The sequence below is a fragment of the Varanus komodoensis genome, unplaced genomic scaffold (assembly GCF_004798865.1).
Source record: "Varanus komodoensis strain SLA01 unplaced genomic scaffold, ASM479886v1 scaffold12, whole genome shotgun sequence".
NCBI classification, from domain to species: Eukaryota; Metazoa; Chordata; class Lepidosauria; order Squamata; family Varanidae; genus Varanus; species Varanus komodoensis.
In genome coordinates, this window is record NW_025335349.1 from 14,803,687 (window position 1) to 14,821,141 (window position 17,455).

At 38.5% G+C, this 17,455-nt stretch overlaps 1 protein-coding gene across 6 annotated transcripts in view; it reads right to left on the reverse strand.

The window, feature by feature from the left end:
- UBR5 (ubiquitin protein ligase E3 component n-recognin 5) overlaps positions 1-17,455 on the reverse strand; it is an 80,402-nt gene that overhangs the window by 22,335 nt on the left and 40,612 nt on the right. For 5 of the 6 annotated variants that reach the window (XM_044421741.1, XM_044421740.1, XM_044421739.1 and 2 more), the window contains 20 exons: positions 16,464-16,615; positions 15,862-15,957; positions 15,299-15,422; positions 14,004-14,101; positions 13,587-13,735; positions 13,046-13,137; positions 12,360-12,506; positions 12,102-12,220; positions 11,888-12,014; positions 11,646-11,775; positions 11,294-11,454; positions 10,339-10,578; positions 7,830-7,953; positions 7,309-7,420; positions 6,660-6,791; positions 5,908-6,165; positions 5,377-5,645; positions 3,999-4,210; positions 3,550-3,780; positions 2,144-2,217 (listed from right to left, as the gene is read on the reverse strand). In XM_044421741.1, the coding sequence (XP_044277676.1) occupies positions 2,144-2,217; positions 3,550-3,780; positions 3,999-4,210; positions 5,377-5,645; positions 5,908-6,165; positions 6,660-6,791; positions 7,309-7,420; positions 7,830-7,953; positions 10,339-10,578; positions 11,294-11,454; positions 11,646-11,775; positions 11,888-12,014; positions 12,102-12,220; positions 12,360-12,506; positions 13,046-13,137; positions 13,587-13,735; positions 14,004-14,101; positions 15,299-15,422; positions 15,862-15,957; positions 16,464-16,615 (3,047 nt within the window). The remainder of the gene's footprint in view (positions 1-2,143; positions 2,218-3,549; positions 3,781-3,998; positions 4,211-5,376; positions 5,646-5,907; positions 6,166-6,659; positions 6,792-7,308; positions 7,421-7,829; positions 7,954-10,338; positions 10,579-11,293; positions 11,455-11,645; positions 11,776-11,887; positions 12,015-12,101; positions 12,221-12,359; positions 12,507-13,045; positions 13,138-13,586; positions 13,736-14,003; positions 14,102-15,298; positions 15,423-15,861; positions 15,958-16,463; positions 16,616-17,455) is intronic. The other variant, XM_044421738.1, reaches the window with a different exon arrangement.

Consider the following 17,455-nt stretch of genomic DNA (forward strand, 5'->3'; position numbering starts at 1 on the left):
TGAAAAAAATGGCACTCTTAGATTTACGCCCTAATAGTGGGTTCAAGTTCTGCCTTTGCCGGAATTTGAACCATACCTTTGTAGATTTGTTGCAAGAGCAAGGATGATGAGACAACCCTTTGCAAATTAAAAACAAGCAGAAACATTCACATACCAGCCCCTTTAATATTCCTGGATTCTATCAGGATTGTTGCTATGACTGCTCCCTTTACCCCCATGCTTGGTTCTTGAACTCTCCCTCCTCTTTCTCCCCTTTTCTTTCTCACATTTCCTTCTGGAGCAGCTAGTTCCTTAACTCTTTTCAAGCAGCGGGGAAGTAAGCTGTTGGAGTCTGAATGTACATGGCATCATCTATAGGCCAAGCTAGTTTTCACAGTGCAGGCATTTGATTTATATTCACACTGTGGTTTGGGAGATACAATATTGCGCCTTTTTGCATGCAATGGTGGCAAACTCTGCATTAATTAGGTGGTGTAAGCCACACTGGGAGCCTTTTTGGCTGTGAAGCAAGATAAAACTCTTTAAACAAACTTGGATATTTGCATTGTGTACTGCGCTTGCTGATATTCAAAAGGTAACCCATGATATGTGACAGCACGTGTTGGGTACATTCTACAGCCTTTTTTTCGATATATGACTCCCAGTCAAATCAGTCTGGGCTTGCTACACAACTTCTTAATCTGGACACTATAAGCTACGAAACACAGTTGGTATGCACCACTGCAAATCATGAATTAATTCATCCCATAGTTTGCTGTAATATTTGAACCAGGTCATTATTTTCTTCTCTCTAGACCAGGGGTCAGCAACCCATGGTTCCGGAGCCGCAAGTGACTCTTGAATTCCTCTGCTGCAGCTCAGTCACTCACGTCACAGCCGCCGCTGATCCAAGGCCCGTGCCGGCACAGCGGCACAGCGCTTGTATAAATCAAGAAGAGAAAAGTTTCTGAAGAAAACCAAATGTTTAATGATACTTGGGTAGATTCATTTGCTTTTAGTGCTGACGAACTTATGGGGTTTGCTGTTTAATGCATGCAGCCCTTTAGCACTGACTTTGACTCTTCAGGAAGCTGTTCTCCTACTCAAAATATATGAAAGGAGTCCTACTAGTTTATAATGTAAGATTAAAAATAAGTTTTTAGTGACTGAACAAGAGCTGCAGCTAAATCATAATGAAGATATACATAGCATTAAGGTAAAAAACGATATATGCAGTGTTATCTTCATTTTAGATGTCAAAAGGGTTTTGCGGCTCCTGGTGTTTTCTTTTGTGTGGGAAACGGGTCCAAATGGCTCTTTGAGTGTTAAATGTTGCCGACCCCTGCTCTAGACTGGACAATTCCCTCTGCATTCTGATATAAAAAAAACCTGAACAAAGACTATGGAGGCAATAAACATATGCTAGCTGCTCATACCCACATAGAGCTGCCTTGTGGTACCTTAGGAAATTGAATTTCCTAGGCCTTCTAGTTTAATCCACTAGAAGTGCCATTTCCCACAACTTCAAAGAAAGCAGTGTTCAAGCCTGAAGGATGAGTTTGTTGCTACAGGTCCACCTCAATGTGCTTTGCAAAATTAAGTTGTGTTAGAGGAAGAGGAATGGAGGCATGCAGAAAGGGCCAGTAAGATGTTTATCTTGAAAAACTCAGAAAAATCAAGATAAAGACAAGGAGGAAAGCTTACCCATTACAGTCATACATACAGCTGCCTGAAAGCTGTGTATTTATTTGTTATAAAGTGGCAAGATTAATATTCTGTACATATTGAAAGGTATTCTTTATTGTAATTTTCATGCTTTCTAAGGCTGAACACTGGCACTAAAAAAAGTTTCTAGTGCTGATCCCTGAAATTTCACCTAGTGTTTCATTTTATCAATTACACTACGCCTCTATGACTATCCAATAATGACAACTGCTTGTAAATTAATGTCCTGAGATGTGTACAATGTAACTTAAATGGCTAAGTACTTGGGTTTCTCAAGAGACAAATAAGATGGTCTGGTACTCCCATCTCTTTAAGAACTAGTTGGGTATATAAAATGACCAAGTAATTCCAGAAGTCATTTAATTCTAAGATACATAGGTTAGTGTGTAATTAAATTTCCATGTAGCTCCTCACATCACCAAATTTTACAAACACTAACTTTGATTTGTGTCATCATCATTTTCATGTTCTGAGTCCTCATTGTCGAGACCAAGTTCCAAGAGTTCACGAGTCCTTAAAAAGCAAAAGACAGATCCTTTTTAGATAGTGAAATGAGTAAATAATTTTAATATCAGTTTGCAACCCAAGTAAACAGTAGTAATCAAATCAGCAGATACTATATAAAAGATACATAAATATCAAATGACAACTTCAGTAATGTCTGAATGCCTATTAAAAACCACCATCATTCTATAAAACAGTAATATGTCCACCCTCACAAGATATTAATATCATTATAGTAAGTATAATTATTTCTAATATCAATTTATGACTTTAAAAAGCTTAAACAGCATCATGAATTGGGCTCAGAAATAAACTAGCAGTCAGTATAGTTGTTTTAGAACTGGAAAAATGTGTCCACAGTGGCTTGCTCCTCTCATTGAGAAGCCACATTCCGCACTTGTTTAAATTTCATCTTCATGGGGTATCCCCAAAGAGATTGCAACAGTAAAAGTAATCAGCATGTTACCCTGATATTGACATCAATAGTTAAAACTGCATGCATACTTGGTGAACTAACCAAAGAAGTGAGTTCTAAGAACTTGCTGGTCATGAAACAACTCTTTAAAGAATATGTCCCAATCTAATTCTCTTAAGTCTCATTAACTTGTCTAAAGCAAGTTTAAATTTGTTCATTCTTATCAGGCTATCAGTTCTCTAGGACATTTAGTCAGACAAACTACCTCCAGACCAGAATCCAAATGAAAAGTAGAGACTGGTGCCACCCCCCATGGCTTCACACAGATGTTAAAGGGCATTGGAGAGGGGAAAAACAAAACCTTGAAGAACCCTAACTCTTCAGCTCATGCAGTGGGACAACTGTTTCCAAGGACCACCTCTGGGACAAATAATCCAGCAAGGCATAGAATCAATGCAATGTAGCTCAATACTGAGCTCAGAAAGGTGTTCCAAAATGATGCAGCGATCAATGGCATTGAATCTCATATTCTCCCCCAGGATATCTCTCTTCCAGAATGTTTCATCTAACTAGGCAATGATGGTAGTTTGATGAAACCAAGACACTGAAGTACACTGCTTCCCAAAAGCCAATCCTATGATTTTTTTTAAAAAAAATTGAAATAGTTTTTGCAAGGCAAATCATTTCCTGCACCACCTCCACCACCTAATCTATTCTCATAACCACTACAAGCCGTATTCCAGGTTTCACAAAACTTTATTACCAGGAATGTACCACATTCCCAAGTTTCGCTATGCACAGATGCAGTTTTAGTGTTTACTGCAAGTTACTGATACATTTCAACATATTTTTAACATTATGAATGTCAAGGAACATAAATTGCCACAAGTCTGGCTAGACTGCCTCTATATAACTGGCTTCTCTACCTTTTCCGTTCCAGCTGAGGTGTATCCAAGGTTGTCTGTTGGTTCATTGCTTTAATCCAATAAATGAGAGCTTGAAAAACATATGCTACATGTTTCAATGAGCAGACATCCAAAACTGGCAGAACATCAGAATGTTCATCATTGTGAGAACGCATCAATGAGAGGGCATAATTTAAGAAGTCCCCCCTTGCAGACATCATTCCCTGACGAGCACTGAGCAGTGTAGCACGCCTGTAATTCCACAAAACAAAACACACACAAATGCTGGACCACTGAAATGCATGGCTTAAACAAAGGCAACCCATACTCCCCTGGTATGTATAATATTGCAGTATGGAAAAAAACAGCACTCTTATGCTTAAGAGCGTGAATTACTCCCCTGAATTGTTGACTTGGAATTATTACTTATGGGGGGAAATCTTCAATTCTTAACACATAACTGTTCATACCTTCTACCCTCCAAAGTTCTTAAGCTAGCTTCCTCACGCGCTGTCATCCTTTCCCTCCTGGTTGAGTTCTGTGATGCATGAAGTGGATGATTTGGGTGCCCTGGATCTCCAGCAGAGGCAAGTGCAGAACCATAACGGAGCTGAGCTTCAGTGGAGTCCATAATGCTCACCATCCAATTCCAAGTAGGGATAAGTTTTTCTTCAACATAGTTCTAAATAAAGTATGGTTATTATTCATCGATTACCCTTGTATGCAAACACACATACACATTCTATTTCATTTCATTAAAATTATAACTAGTTCTAATCTCTATAATGTTCTCTATTCCTTCATGGCATACTCCTCAGGACTCATGAAATATCCACTTTATTGGCAGATACCCCTCTACCACAGTGTTGAGGCATAGAAGCTTCCTAAATAAATAAATAAAATAAAATAGTCTACCATTTGAATTTCCTGCCCATCTGTTTCAGCTTCTAGATGGAGGCAGCTCTTTCCCTTACTGGGGACCAAAATAGGCTACGATGAAGAGAGGACTGAAGAAACTCGAAACCATGGTCTAAATCTGAACCACAATACCATCCCAAAACAATTCTCCCTCCAGCCATCTTGGACAGATGGGATAGAAAGCATTCCTGCTGTGCCAAGCAGCTTCATCCGTCAGAAAGCACCAGGGAACAGCAGGGAGGCAAAAGGAGGCAGGTGTTAGCAAGCACTCAGCAAGCCTCCTGCTCTTCCACAGCTGGCAGAGTGCCCAATCCGGAGGTTGAAGACTTCCAAGATACTTTTCAAAATGTGCAGACTGTCGCTACAGTCTCAGCATCAAGGGGAGAGTGATTTAGAAGAGGCTGGAGAAGGTTTTCAGAAGTTAAAAAGCGTCCCATGATTTAAAAAATACGTATCATGTCCACAGTCGCTAAAAGCAGCCACTACGTTCTTGGTCAAGTCTCCCAGCAGCACCTTTGTTTCTCTTGGAGACAGACAGTGAAGGCATGTGTGTGCCCATGGAGTTTACTTTTTGAAGGCCAGCCTGCCTCTGGTCTCTCTTGTTCTCGCTTTTTCAGAGGATGGGAGAGACAAAGCCTGGAGGAAGACTTCCATGGATGTAAGGGCAGGAGACTGGAAAAGTGTGTAGATGAATTTGCCTTACTCACTTTGGCTTACACTCTGTCTACTGTGGAAAAGACATTCTGATAAAGGTAAAGCAGACCTCAGTGGGGGAAAAGTTCCCAGGCTGGGGCTAAAGGGTATATTCATGAGTGTCTTGGCATGCAGAGTTTCTCAGCTGCTAAAAAGGAGGCAATCCCACCCAATAGACTAGTTTAAAAAATAGTCCAGTCTGAACACCAAAGATCAGCACACTTTGTTGCACCATACCTGCAAATTAACAGCATCCTGGTATGTCAGCTTCACCGCAGCTGGGATCTGGGAGTATACCAAGTGATTGTACTTGGGAATCAAGCCCATCAGATCAGATATCTGTCGGATGACAATGCTGTATGCCCTTGCCAAACTGCTTGCGGATGTCAAATAGCTGCTCGCATTACTAGCCTCAAGAGCTGCAGCTGCTGCTGCTGCACTTGTGCTGATCGTACCACTCCGACGCAGGTTTGATGGATCAATGTAAATTAAGCCTGCTGAACTTGCTAAAGGAAGCAAAAAAAAGGAAAAGATGGAAAGATGAAACAAAAGTGAGTTCTAGTATTTATCTCAAAGTAGACACACATACTTGTTCATAATTAGTCTATAACCAGCATTTAAAGCAACAAGCACTGCACAAATGTTTGTGGGCAACATTGTCAGATTCACATAAATTGCTTTCATAATCGCTTGCCCTTTAACAAATCAGTTAATTAGCTAATAAATCAGAAAAAGATAACAATGGAGAAGCATTCTCTTTTAGAGTACCTGCTGGAGCAGAGGTACTGGATGGTGCAGTGCTAGTAGTCCTCTGATTCTGGGTGTTTCGTACAGCCCACTGCATTGAGCGGGGTGCCTGGGCAGCACCATTGGCATGAGAACTGCTTGTTGTTCGCTCGAGAGGCTCATCCAGCATAAAGGTCTCTTGTTCTATATCATCACTCTGACTGCTGCTGCTATCTGAATCACTGGTGTCATTTGACTGAGAGTCATCTTCAGAAAAAAATGCTGGAACACTGCTAGCACCTATGGCAGAACATACACTGTAAGCTTCACCATTCCATTTTTATTTCCCAAAGCAAATCTATTCAGGGCATTCCAATGAATAGATAAACAGGTACAGTTTCACCAACTTTCACAGCCTCATTTGGTGAATTTAAAATCTACACTTACACAGTAAACTGTGATCCTCAGTTCTCACAAGAAAAACCTCAAACACACAAATATTTCCCAACCTAGTTATTTCCCATACTTTTAACATCATTTTTAAAAGACTGGCTTGCAGGTAAAATTGTAGGTTACATGCATACTATCATCACTATTTAGTTTAAATATTTTTACTTTAATTTTGTACTCTAAAAGGTCCAAGGTGGTTTACAAAAAAGCTGCATGCAGATCTTGAAAGTCTTCCACATGAACCTTGTAAAAGTCAAGTGACCCTTATTCAGATATTTTAAAACGACAGACTGTCATCAAAATTTGATGACATACCAATGGAAGGCTAATGGAAAGGTTATTACCTGCTTCTGACCCTGCTGTAGCTGCAGTGACAACACTTCTTCGTCCACTGGCATTATCCTGGTTGCTATGATTACTCTCACTGTCACTCTCAGTTTCTGCTGCTGCTAGTAAATCCAATTCCATATCACTTCCTATTGTGAAATATAATATAATTACTGAACTATGTTAAGACCATATTCTGTTTATAAAATGTTTTAGCTTCTCTACAAAGCCATCTTTCTATTTTAACATCTCCCACCACTTACCATCACTAAACTAAACCATGTACTTTTCCAGAGCTTGTTTTTGATAATAGCATAAGCATCAGTTAAGTCTGTTTCTCATACATTATTACCCCCCATGCATGGCTGGATAAGCTGTTCTGTTAAAAAGAGGTTTGTTATATTAACAAGAAAGGTGTGAAAAGTTACATTGGTTTTCATATGATAAAATCTATGGTTTAGATCCAGACTAAGATAGCCACACTCAGATTCCAATGAAATCAATACAAAAAATTAGTTGCACCTTACCTCAATGGGACTTAAATGAGACTAACTTGGGCTATAGTCCTATGCATGCTGGCCTGAGTGTAAGATCTGCTGAAAATCTGTGCAGGATTGCACTGCCCTATATGGTTGTAAAGGATTATTATATTTGCCCCCAATGTACCATCTTCATCATGCTCATCATGCTGCCCTTCTGCTTCAGCATTTTCCTCGCCATGTTCTTCTTGTTCATCATGATGATCCTCTTCTCCAGCTACTCCCTCAACCACTTCAACCTGGGAAAACAGGTATTATACTAGAAAATTTTTTATACTCTCAAAAGACATCACTGAAAACAGAACTCCAGATTTTATTGATGTTTTAAGCTTTATATTTTGTTCAAGTATTTGCAAGTTAAAACTCTGATCCCCAAAGTAAGTGAAAATTGCAACCCTTGAGTAGCTGCTGCCTGCTAGAGCTATTATTCTCTAAGGCACCAGCATTTTCTACAACTATAGGCTGACATGACTTTGTTGCTAGCATTTGATAACATTGAGACTGTACAAATGTAGGCATGCTTTCAATCCAGTATAGCTGTAACATCACAGCTATACTGTGAACTGTACATTCTTTTATATAATTCTTTTAACTTTTATAACAATGACTTACAAATATAAATATACTTATTGAAAACAAGACAATAACCTCTTCTACATCTGCTGACACAATGTCATCTTGTTCTTCATCTCTGCCACGAACTGGCTGAGACTGACTGATCCGCCTCTGTTGTGGATTCCTAATGATATAGGAAGACTGAGACTGACTAGAACTATGAGAGAGAAGAAAAAAGCTTTAGAAGTACAAAATACAGTAATACCATACAAATAAACATAGTAAGACAAAATAAATTTCTTACATTCATCCAAAAGATCCAATCTAAAACCTAGCAGATAGTAGTAGACCCTCTATGACTACAGAACCCCAGAAGAGTTCCTTCAACAGTATATTAATATCAAATTAAAATCATAAATTGTATAAAATGGAACATTAATAATTACTGAGAAGGTTCCTTCTGCAATGCAAGTTCCATGATCTATGAATTGAGGGCAGACATATAAAAGAAGCTCTTCAGAGGAATCAATTATGATGAGGGTGTGTGCTTAATAAAAGTCATGTTGGTTTTTCACAGAACTGTGACTGATGCTTCCCTGCAAAAAAAGTACCTCACTTAAATTCAAATTGAAGCCTGTTTGGAGAAAGAGTTGTTCTTTAATACCTAATGTTTGGACACTGGTCTTTTCTGCAACATTTGGAGACAGATTTCCAAGTGAGCGCCAATAAGCATGATGTAGATTCTTGGTGGGATGCCACCATGTTCTTTATGATTGTACCCGGATAGCCTTGTTTGAATAGATGAGATTCTTTCAATAGCCACAAGGCTAATTCACATCATCCAGGATCCAAGTAAAGAACTTTGCCCTCAGAAAGATCCACTTTCTAAGGGAGGAACCATTGTCCTCAATGTGCCAGCTGTAGGAACTTGGAGAACCATGCTGACATGGTCAGAATGGGGCTGTCAAAACAACTGTTGCCTATTCTGATCTATCTTAGCTTTTGCAGTTCCCTTGTGAGGACCAGGATTGGTGGAAAGGCACAGCCTCTCTCCCCTGGCCAACTGAGGTTCAATGCGTCCACTCTTTCTGTTTTGTAAGAGCAAGATCCTGAAAGGAAACTTGGGAAGTTCTGGTTGCATTGTGAAGTGACTAGGTAGACCGTGGATGGGCTGAAGCTGTGTTGAATTTCCTGAAATACTGAAGGATGTTCCATTTCCCCATCTAGTTGTGGCTCAGGTAGTTAGCTGTGTGATTCAGTGTCCCTTCGTTGATCCCTGACCTGAGATTGAGGCTAGATTCCATTCTGCCCACAGCAGCAGGGATGAAATGAGTGAAATCTGGATCCTCCTTGGTGATCAATTTATATCTTTGCTGTAATACTGTTTGTCCATAAGAGAACATGTCAGCACTTGGACATGGTACAAGAGGTGCTTCATGCCCAGGTGTACTTTTCTGAATCCTACTCAAATGATGTTGTGTTTCATTTCAAAGGCTGCCATTTCCCTTTTGCTATATGGTTGTTGCAACAGGCACCTCATCCCTCAAGGCTTGCATCCTTATTAACTACAACCTTATACGATTGCTTCCTGATCATGTCTAAGATCTTCTGGTCTGCTGTTGATTGTTCCCAGGCAGGGAGGAAATGCTTGAGTCTTCCTGGACCCACTTGGTGTCAGAACTGTTGACTCCTAGGCTGTTCTAACAGCTTGCTCATCTAATAAGATGAGCAGTCAACTTATCTCATGCTGCCATGGTGAGTTGGGGAAGTACTGATTTACTGATTTGAGAAATCTTAGTTATCTGGGATGGTGGCCATTATTCTCTTCTTATAGATTAGAAGAGGTAAATGGGATGGCAGCTGTTGGGAGAAATCAAAACTGCCTTCCAAAATTGACACCATTTCAGCATAGGAAGAAACTTTACAGGTAGGTAATCACTGATGTTCTCATATGCTGTTGGATTCCTTCTGCAATCTTTCAAGCCTGAAACAAGTCTAATCATGGGATGCATACTGCCTCAAAAAAGACTGGCATAATCTGATGATTCAAACAGCCCAGTTCCTTCAACCTCAGCTGTCTGACAGTTGGAGACAGTGGTAATAATGTGAAGTAAATTGTTGTGGTAGGGGAGAAGGGTTCTAGATTAAGTTTCTGTGCTATCTATCCTCTTCAGACTGAATGATTGACTCTCTCACACACACCCTTCACAATAAATCATCTCTGCAGTAAGATATTCACTTTCAGAAGAAATGGAACAGTCAGAACACAATATTACTGTGTCCTTCTGATGAATTTATACTGGGGTACAGAACCTTCAGCCCATGGGCCAGATATAAGCAGGATAACTTGTCCTGGGTGCCACTACTAATGCAAAAAATCTTGGTCACCTGGTTCCTACCTTCCTTGGATAGTAAATAGTTAAACCACTGTGGAGGCTTCTTCACACCAAATAGGAAATGAGACAATTCTTATCTACAATTGTGTATTTATTACTCTGAGGTACATTTGCAACATAGAATGCAATACCTTATCATACAGTACATAGATTACAAACAATAAATGTAAGAATATAATTATAATAAACCAGAAAGGGAACATTACCTGCTAGACTGATCAGATGATGGTCGTGGAGGCAGTGGTTCCACCGAGAACAATTCTTCACTGCCCTGCATAGCATCTATACTAGTGCTTGCCAATGTAAAAGGTGCTGTAGGACGTGCAATACCCATTCTGACTGGGATAATGAGGGATTCTGCTACATTGCACAATTCCTCAACAGCATAAGGTAACAGAGCTTGGAATACACGCTTACATTTCCCAATTGGCTGTGGAATAAAATTGCTGGAAAAGATGTAGAGAAGGAAAAAATAGACAACTGAATATCGTATTTGAAAGAATTCAGAACACCTATCAGTAATCTTACAGCTTTTGTGCTGTAATGCTTTTATATCAAGAGAACTGCAGAAATTCCACATATTCAAGTCTGTAGCCAAGCTATATCACTTTTCTATTTATAACACTGCAAAAATACAGTTCTGCATCTCTGCCTCCTTGGTCTATGTCCTGGTCATCTCTCATCCAGATTACTGTATGCTTTTCCCCTATGGTCTTCTACTATCTTACTTGGTTCCTTCATATATATCCATATGGGTTGTTGTATTTGTTTTAAAAGCTGCCTTTTAAATCAAAGTTCTCCCAAGGAAGGATTCAGAATTTTAAGCCCCCAAAGCACAGTAAAACAAGGATCAAACAAAAATGAAACAAATCATAAATAATGTAGATCCCATAATACCATGTGCCCCAGTGGTATCAAATGAAATCCTGATTTCATTATGTATCAAGGTAAACCACTCTGAGATTTTATATTAAATTGCATATAAATATCATGAATAATAAATAAATCTTTAGGGCCATCTGAAGGTCTATAATGATGTAATCCAGTTGCTCTAAGTAAAAATGATTCCCAAATTTTCAGGAAGCACAGTGTAGATCATGTAGATTCTTACGCCATTTGTAAAATAAACCTAGCAGTAATTTAGGTTTTAAAAAAACTTACTTTTTCTTTTTTGAGGATGCCATTTCCACACTGAGGATGACAAAAACTCTTGCCACAGAACGCAGAAACCTCATTGTAACAGAAATTGCTTCTTCTCTGCGCCCAGGAGTGTATTTGTTCTGCAATTCCTTGACAAGAGTCCCCAACAAAGTATCTAAAAGCTGTGGAAAAGAATTTATTGGAGCAAATTTGCACTGTTATATGATCATACAAATTACATATGCTACCTAATTTATTTAAGAGTATGATGTACTTGCCTTAACTTAAGATTTGCAAATCATTTTAAAGTATCGCTTAGGAAAACAGGTACCTAGCTGAGTATATTTAGCACTGTTATTTAAGAATGCCTTACCAAAATATCTGCTGTACACTTCACAATAAGACAGTGGGTAAAGCAGTCCAGACGAATAGTACCACTTTGCTGATTAAGATACACTTGTTCTTCAGGCAAAAGATGACCAATCCTACTGCTTGCACTAAGACTTGGAAAAAGGCAAAAGGAAGTAGTGGAAGAAGAAATATAAAATAAATTTTAAGTCTATCATACAAAATCAGTTTTCAAAAGTTTATTTAAAACAACTAAATAATACACACGGGTCTTTGTTCTCCTGCGAGCCAAACATGATCATAGATTTCAATGCATTCCAATCTTGTAAAACACGTTCCAAGGCAAGCTGTGCAAATCGTGGAGGTTCTAAATCATGATCAGGCATATCTGAATCTGAAGCATGGGGAATGTAACAAAAACATATAGTTTCTGCAGGAAGATTCATGTTTTAAAATCTTCTAAATGACAAAAAAGTCATACCTTCAGGATTTGCAGTTTTACGATTACGATCTTCCCTAATTCTTGGTGGCCTATACTGGCAATGTTCTACTGTTTGTCGTGCAACCGTCTGTACTAAGAACAACAGAAGATGCTCTCCCCTGTAACACACATACACACAAATATGAGAGGGGAACTAATCTAGACTTCTAAGAATTTTTTTAAAAAATTGCAATATTTTTATTTATTTTATTTCTATACAGTCTGATAGCTAAGTTCTCTTACTAGACAGACACTCACCTGCTATTTGGCATGGTGACCAGATTTGTGGTGGTAAGCAGCCGGAAAAGAAGATCGAGACGTGCAGATTTCTGTCCAGCAATTAATGTTTTGCATTTGCATTTCTCCCAACAGTCACAGTATGCTGTTGGGGATGTGCGCTTAAGCCTGGAAAAAGATAATTTATTATCCATATCTACACATCATCAAATTTCCTATCAAGTGAGCAGTATAACCAATTCCAGAAAAATGACAAAGTGCCTGTAACTTGAATTTTAATAAAATAAGCAGATTTATTTATATACTGCTTTACAGGCCATCATGTTTATGAAAAGTATCAACAGTCTGAAAAGAACTATGACTCTGAGCATGGGGTAGCAACTTCTCTTGCCGTTACTGGTGCAAAACGAACAAGCTGTCTGCCCCCTCTCAACTACGGCACTTATGAGGTCAGTAAATTAGTGAGAAGGCTGCTTGATCAGTTATAGATCACCTTCTCAACCTGCAACTGGGAGTGAGCCTGAAAGCTGCACTTTCAAGTTTCCTGTAACACCTGTCTATCCTTTATTTATTTATTTCATCTGATACATCAGAGCACTTAAATGAAATACTTTCATTATTTTCAAGCAGAAAGAAACAGAATCACCACTGAAAATATAGAACAAATAAAGCTGAAGCCTTGATTTTACAAATAAACATATACATACTTGCAATCATGGCCTTTATGGCACACCCTTGCACATTCCGTGCAACAGCACAGAGATTCCAGTAAACCACAGGTTCGGCATTCAAATATATCCTAAAAGAGGAGAAAATTCAATGTTTTAGCAAAAATGAAATACTACACATACTTGAAGTTTGGTGTAAATTTGTCCACTGCTTTCTTTTGTAATTTCTAAGATGAATGCTTATGCATAAAACATCAAAAGCTGAAGTGTTTACTTCTCTAAAAGTCAACCTAACTGAGAGTTCCATGGGCACTACAATACACACTTTAATATTAAAAACAATGGACTAAATTAGGTCAAACTAAAAACAATGGAACTTATGTCATGACTGATTTGTACCACTGATTAAGTAACTAGTTAGGATCCAATGGAAGAAAAATAGTACAAACTATCCAAAATAGCAGTGATAAAGGCAGAAGTTTTTAAGATCATCACTTGAAAGGTTGAGGGAATAAAATTGTCTCCATCTACCTCCTAGAAGATAACAGAGGAAACCCCAGCCAAGTGTCTGTAAACTTACTTGATTTATATGTTCTGCACCAGTCCATGTAAAGCTGCAGGTATCGTTGCAACACAAAACATACAAAGGAGAGTCATCTGGGTTGGTACCAGTTGGACAAACCATACCCATAAACACATCTTCTTCTTTTTCATTTGAAGTTGCCTCGGCTTAGAGAAAGAAAAAGATTTAAAGATTATCTTAGATTATCTAAACTATGAATTTGGGCTACTCTGAATGCACTTGACAACTGTGAATTAGCAAGCCGTCAATTGAAAAGCAAAGGGTTTCTTGCTTCAAAATGAATTGGCAGCACAGATGCTACAGTTTTCTATTTATGCTCTATTTTAAAACATGTATTGTCTACCCTAAAGGCTTAGGAGAAGAAAAGCCATTAAGCATTATAATATATAATAAAAATCAATAATCTTTGCATACCTTTGGCAACTTTTTGTGCAGTTTCTAGAATTGTAATTGCAGCAGGATATGCTCTTCCACTAACAGCAGACATAAATGGTGTCATTCCTCTCGCATCTCTAAAAATAAATTATCCAAATAATTTTTACTCAAGTTCAAATAGCTTTAGAAAAGCCTGACTGAGAAACTGTCCACAATCCAAAATATGATACATAAACTTTTAAAAATAGATATAAAACAATGTAAATGTTTTGGTAAACCCTGACTGCACCTTAAGAGAATAAATGCAAATTTGTAACAGTATGAAGAAAATCAATAATATCAGGCATGATGGACATGCATACACGTAACCCGTCATGTCCTACAGTAATCACCCACTAAAGTCCTCTTTAAAATATAAGGAAATATTTTATTGTCCCCTACATATGGATATACATGTAAGCCATATTTTCAAATAAATCCAGCTGATGATTCTCTAGATCAGAGGTGGGCAACTACAGGCAATTTGAGGGACATTTTTAACCCCTGGTCCCCACTGTCTTATGGGCTGCATTTTGCAGTTTATCATAAATAAAAGCCACTAAAGGAATAAAATGGACTACATCTTTGCTTTCCAATAAGTTTGCTTTAAAACAAGATCTAATCAAAGCCAATTGCTATAGAAATTAAAACAGTCAAATCTCACTTCATCTCAATTTGGCCGTTTTAGGTTCTCTTACCAGTCCGGTGCTGATTCAATAAGCCATGTTTTTGCTGCTGCAAATGCTGATGTTTTAGCAGTGAGCAACAGAGCAGGGTACCAAGGAGCTCATACTGACCTCCTAGCTCATGTTTTATTTTAAATATTTGTATTGCTTAGAAAATACAACTTTTTTAGCTTGTAACAATACAATAGTTTTACTCTGTCTTTTAAGATGACAGCCAGTCACTGGACCACTTCATATGATGTTTTAAATAACGGCAAGTACAGGGGCACAGCTTATTGTATCAACTCAACCCAAGTGACGTGGCTTAAATAACCAATCAGCAGTTCATGGGTTGTTTCAGCCATGGCGATCTTTTAAACTAGGTTACTGGATGAAATGCTTAAGTAGGTCTTTAGGGAAATAGCACCTAGTGCTTGGCAGGAACTCTGTGTGAACGGGGTCATTATCTGTTTTTTTCAAAGAAGCTGGGATGTACCTGAATTTTGGAATGCTATTGCCTTTCATCCTTATCTCTAAGGTGGGCAAGGAGAAAGGGCACATCATGTCTTGTCTACCTGCTTCCCAAGTGAGTGAAAACACCATATGAAGTTTTCACATGAAGTCCCTTACTTTGCTGATAGCAGCTCCCGAAGGTAAGGCTGTAAAACAACACTGTCACATAACAGTTTCAGTATGAAGTGAGCGTTTGCCTTCCGATCCTTTGATTCCACTACAGAAGGTTCTGTAGAAGGACCTATAAATTAAAAAAAAAAATAGTGAAGTGATGCCTACCTAGAAAAGCTGCTAACTTACTAAAAATATTGTAAAGAGCAACAGCTGCAGTTTATGGTTAATCAGCACTTTAGCTATATTAGAAATGTGTACCATGTTAAATTATGAATTTAACTGCATATAAAAGGGACTGAAAAATATTCATTCTGAAAGTGACATAAAACAGACAACATATTTTAATGCATTAAAAGGTGCTGGTCAAACATAAGCTCATATAGTTTTTATAAGTACCTATAAACTATGTTTCATATGCAAATAAAAATAGTGACAGAAAAAGTCATTTTCAGGTTATGGTAGATGGTACAGAAGAACATTTTAGATACACAAAGGCCTATATTGGAAGTTAACTTTTATGGGTTTTGTTAAAACATGTGCAAAAATACAAAGTAATGTTTTCTCACCTGGTATTGTGGAAGTGCTTGGTCCTTGGCCAGTGCCAGTCGTTGCTGTGGTAAGAGATCCCACAGCAGGGGCCAGGATAAAATCAATGTCACCATCTTTTAGTAAACAGAACAGCAGCATATCAATACATAAAACACATCCCTGGTAGCATGTGCACTCTATTGTAACCAACACCTACACACGTAAATGTCCTTTCTTTTAGATTACTCAGATTAAGGGTAACTGTTCCTACCATTACAGCAGACAGAAAGCAACAATTCTAAAACTAACAACACTTGCTAACTAGCTGTAATTGGTAATTTTAACACTGTCTCCTCATCCAAGAATCAATGTGACTAACTGTATCAAGATGCATAATTTGTTTCTTTCCAGGTGTTCAGGACTTAATTATCCCTTACCACTGACTAAGCTGCTGAGAGCTGATGGCAGTAGTAGGCCTAAGCATCTAGAAGCCCATCATTTGCCTGGCCATGAGATGCTTCACACAATTATAATACATATCCTTGCATTTCATATTCATACTGCCCTTTTTACAAGTTTGTCTGAAGACTATTAGTGTTATTTGAAAGTACATAGATACTTGTACATCAAAAAAGCTTACCAGGGTCCATCGCAGGAGGATCAGGAACCCAGCTTGGAGGAGCTATGGGAGGTGAAACTGGATCCTGATGATCGCTAGATGAAGCACCAGCTTCATGCCTTCCCAAACCTGCTGCTCTCAGGGATCTTCTCATCATTTCTCTCAAGCGCAAGCTAAGGGTCAAGCATAATTCATAAAGCTAGTGCTGTGTATTCTTGAGTGCAGAGTACAGTTGAGACAGCGAAAGAGAACTTACCTACATTTACAAAACTGTGTGGGGATGCCAGTATTAATGCCCCCTCCTTTTAATTTATTTTTAACATTATAATAAAGTATGGCATATATTTTAAACAGATGTGCAACGAATATTATTGATGTGCCAGTTCAATCTTGCTTCCTTCTCAGAATTACAGGTATCATATAATCTCTTGTACATAGATTAGAAATAAGTTGAAGGATCACAGTGTTTGGGAAAGGGGTAAATTGCAAGAATTAAAAGGAATGATAAAACAAGAAGTAGGGTATGTATCAAATTCTTTTTTGCTTGAGTTGATGGTGGCACCATCATTTCTAAAGCACTATAGTAGTATTTTCCCTATTTCTGTAAATTTTTGTGTACTACAAAACTCATTATAAAGCACTGCAGGGTTCCACTGGACTCCAGGAATGGCTGTAGTATGACCTGGAACCATAACGGTGGGCCAGCTGAGCCCTCTAGCACCACAAGCCAGATGACATGGCCAAAGTACTGGCACTTCAGTTGGGTTACCTGGCTTTGCTGTAAGTCAGCTTTCTCCAACTGGGAGAAACAGCACACCAGGGAATCTGACCACTGATCAGAGCTAACAGGAAGAACCTTCTCCCTGTCTCCTTTCGAAGTTTCTCATAGTTTTCATGGGCCAGATGGGGTACCTCCATGGGCTCGAAATATTCCCTAAGCAGTTTCTGCTCCTAGTTGGCTTTATTCTGACACAGGAATCAACACTATTTTGCAACAATTACTACTTTTATGA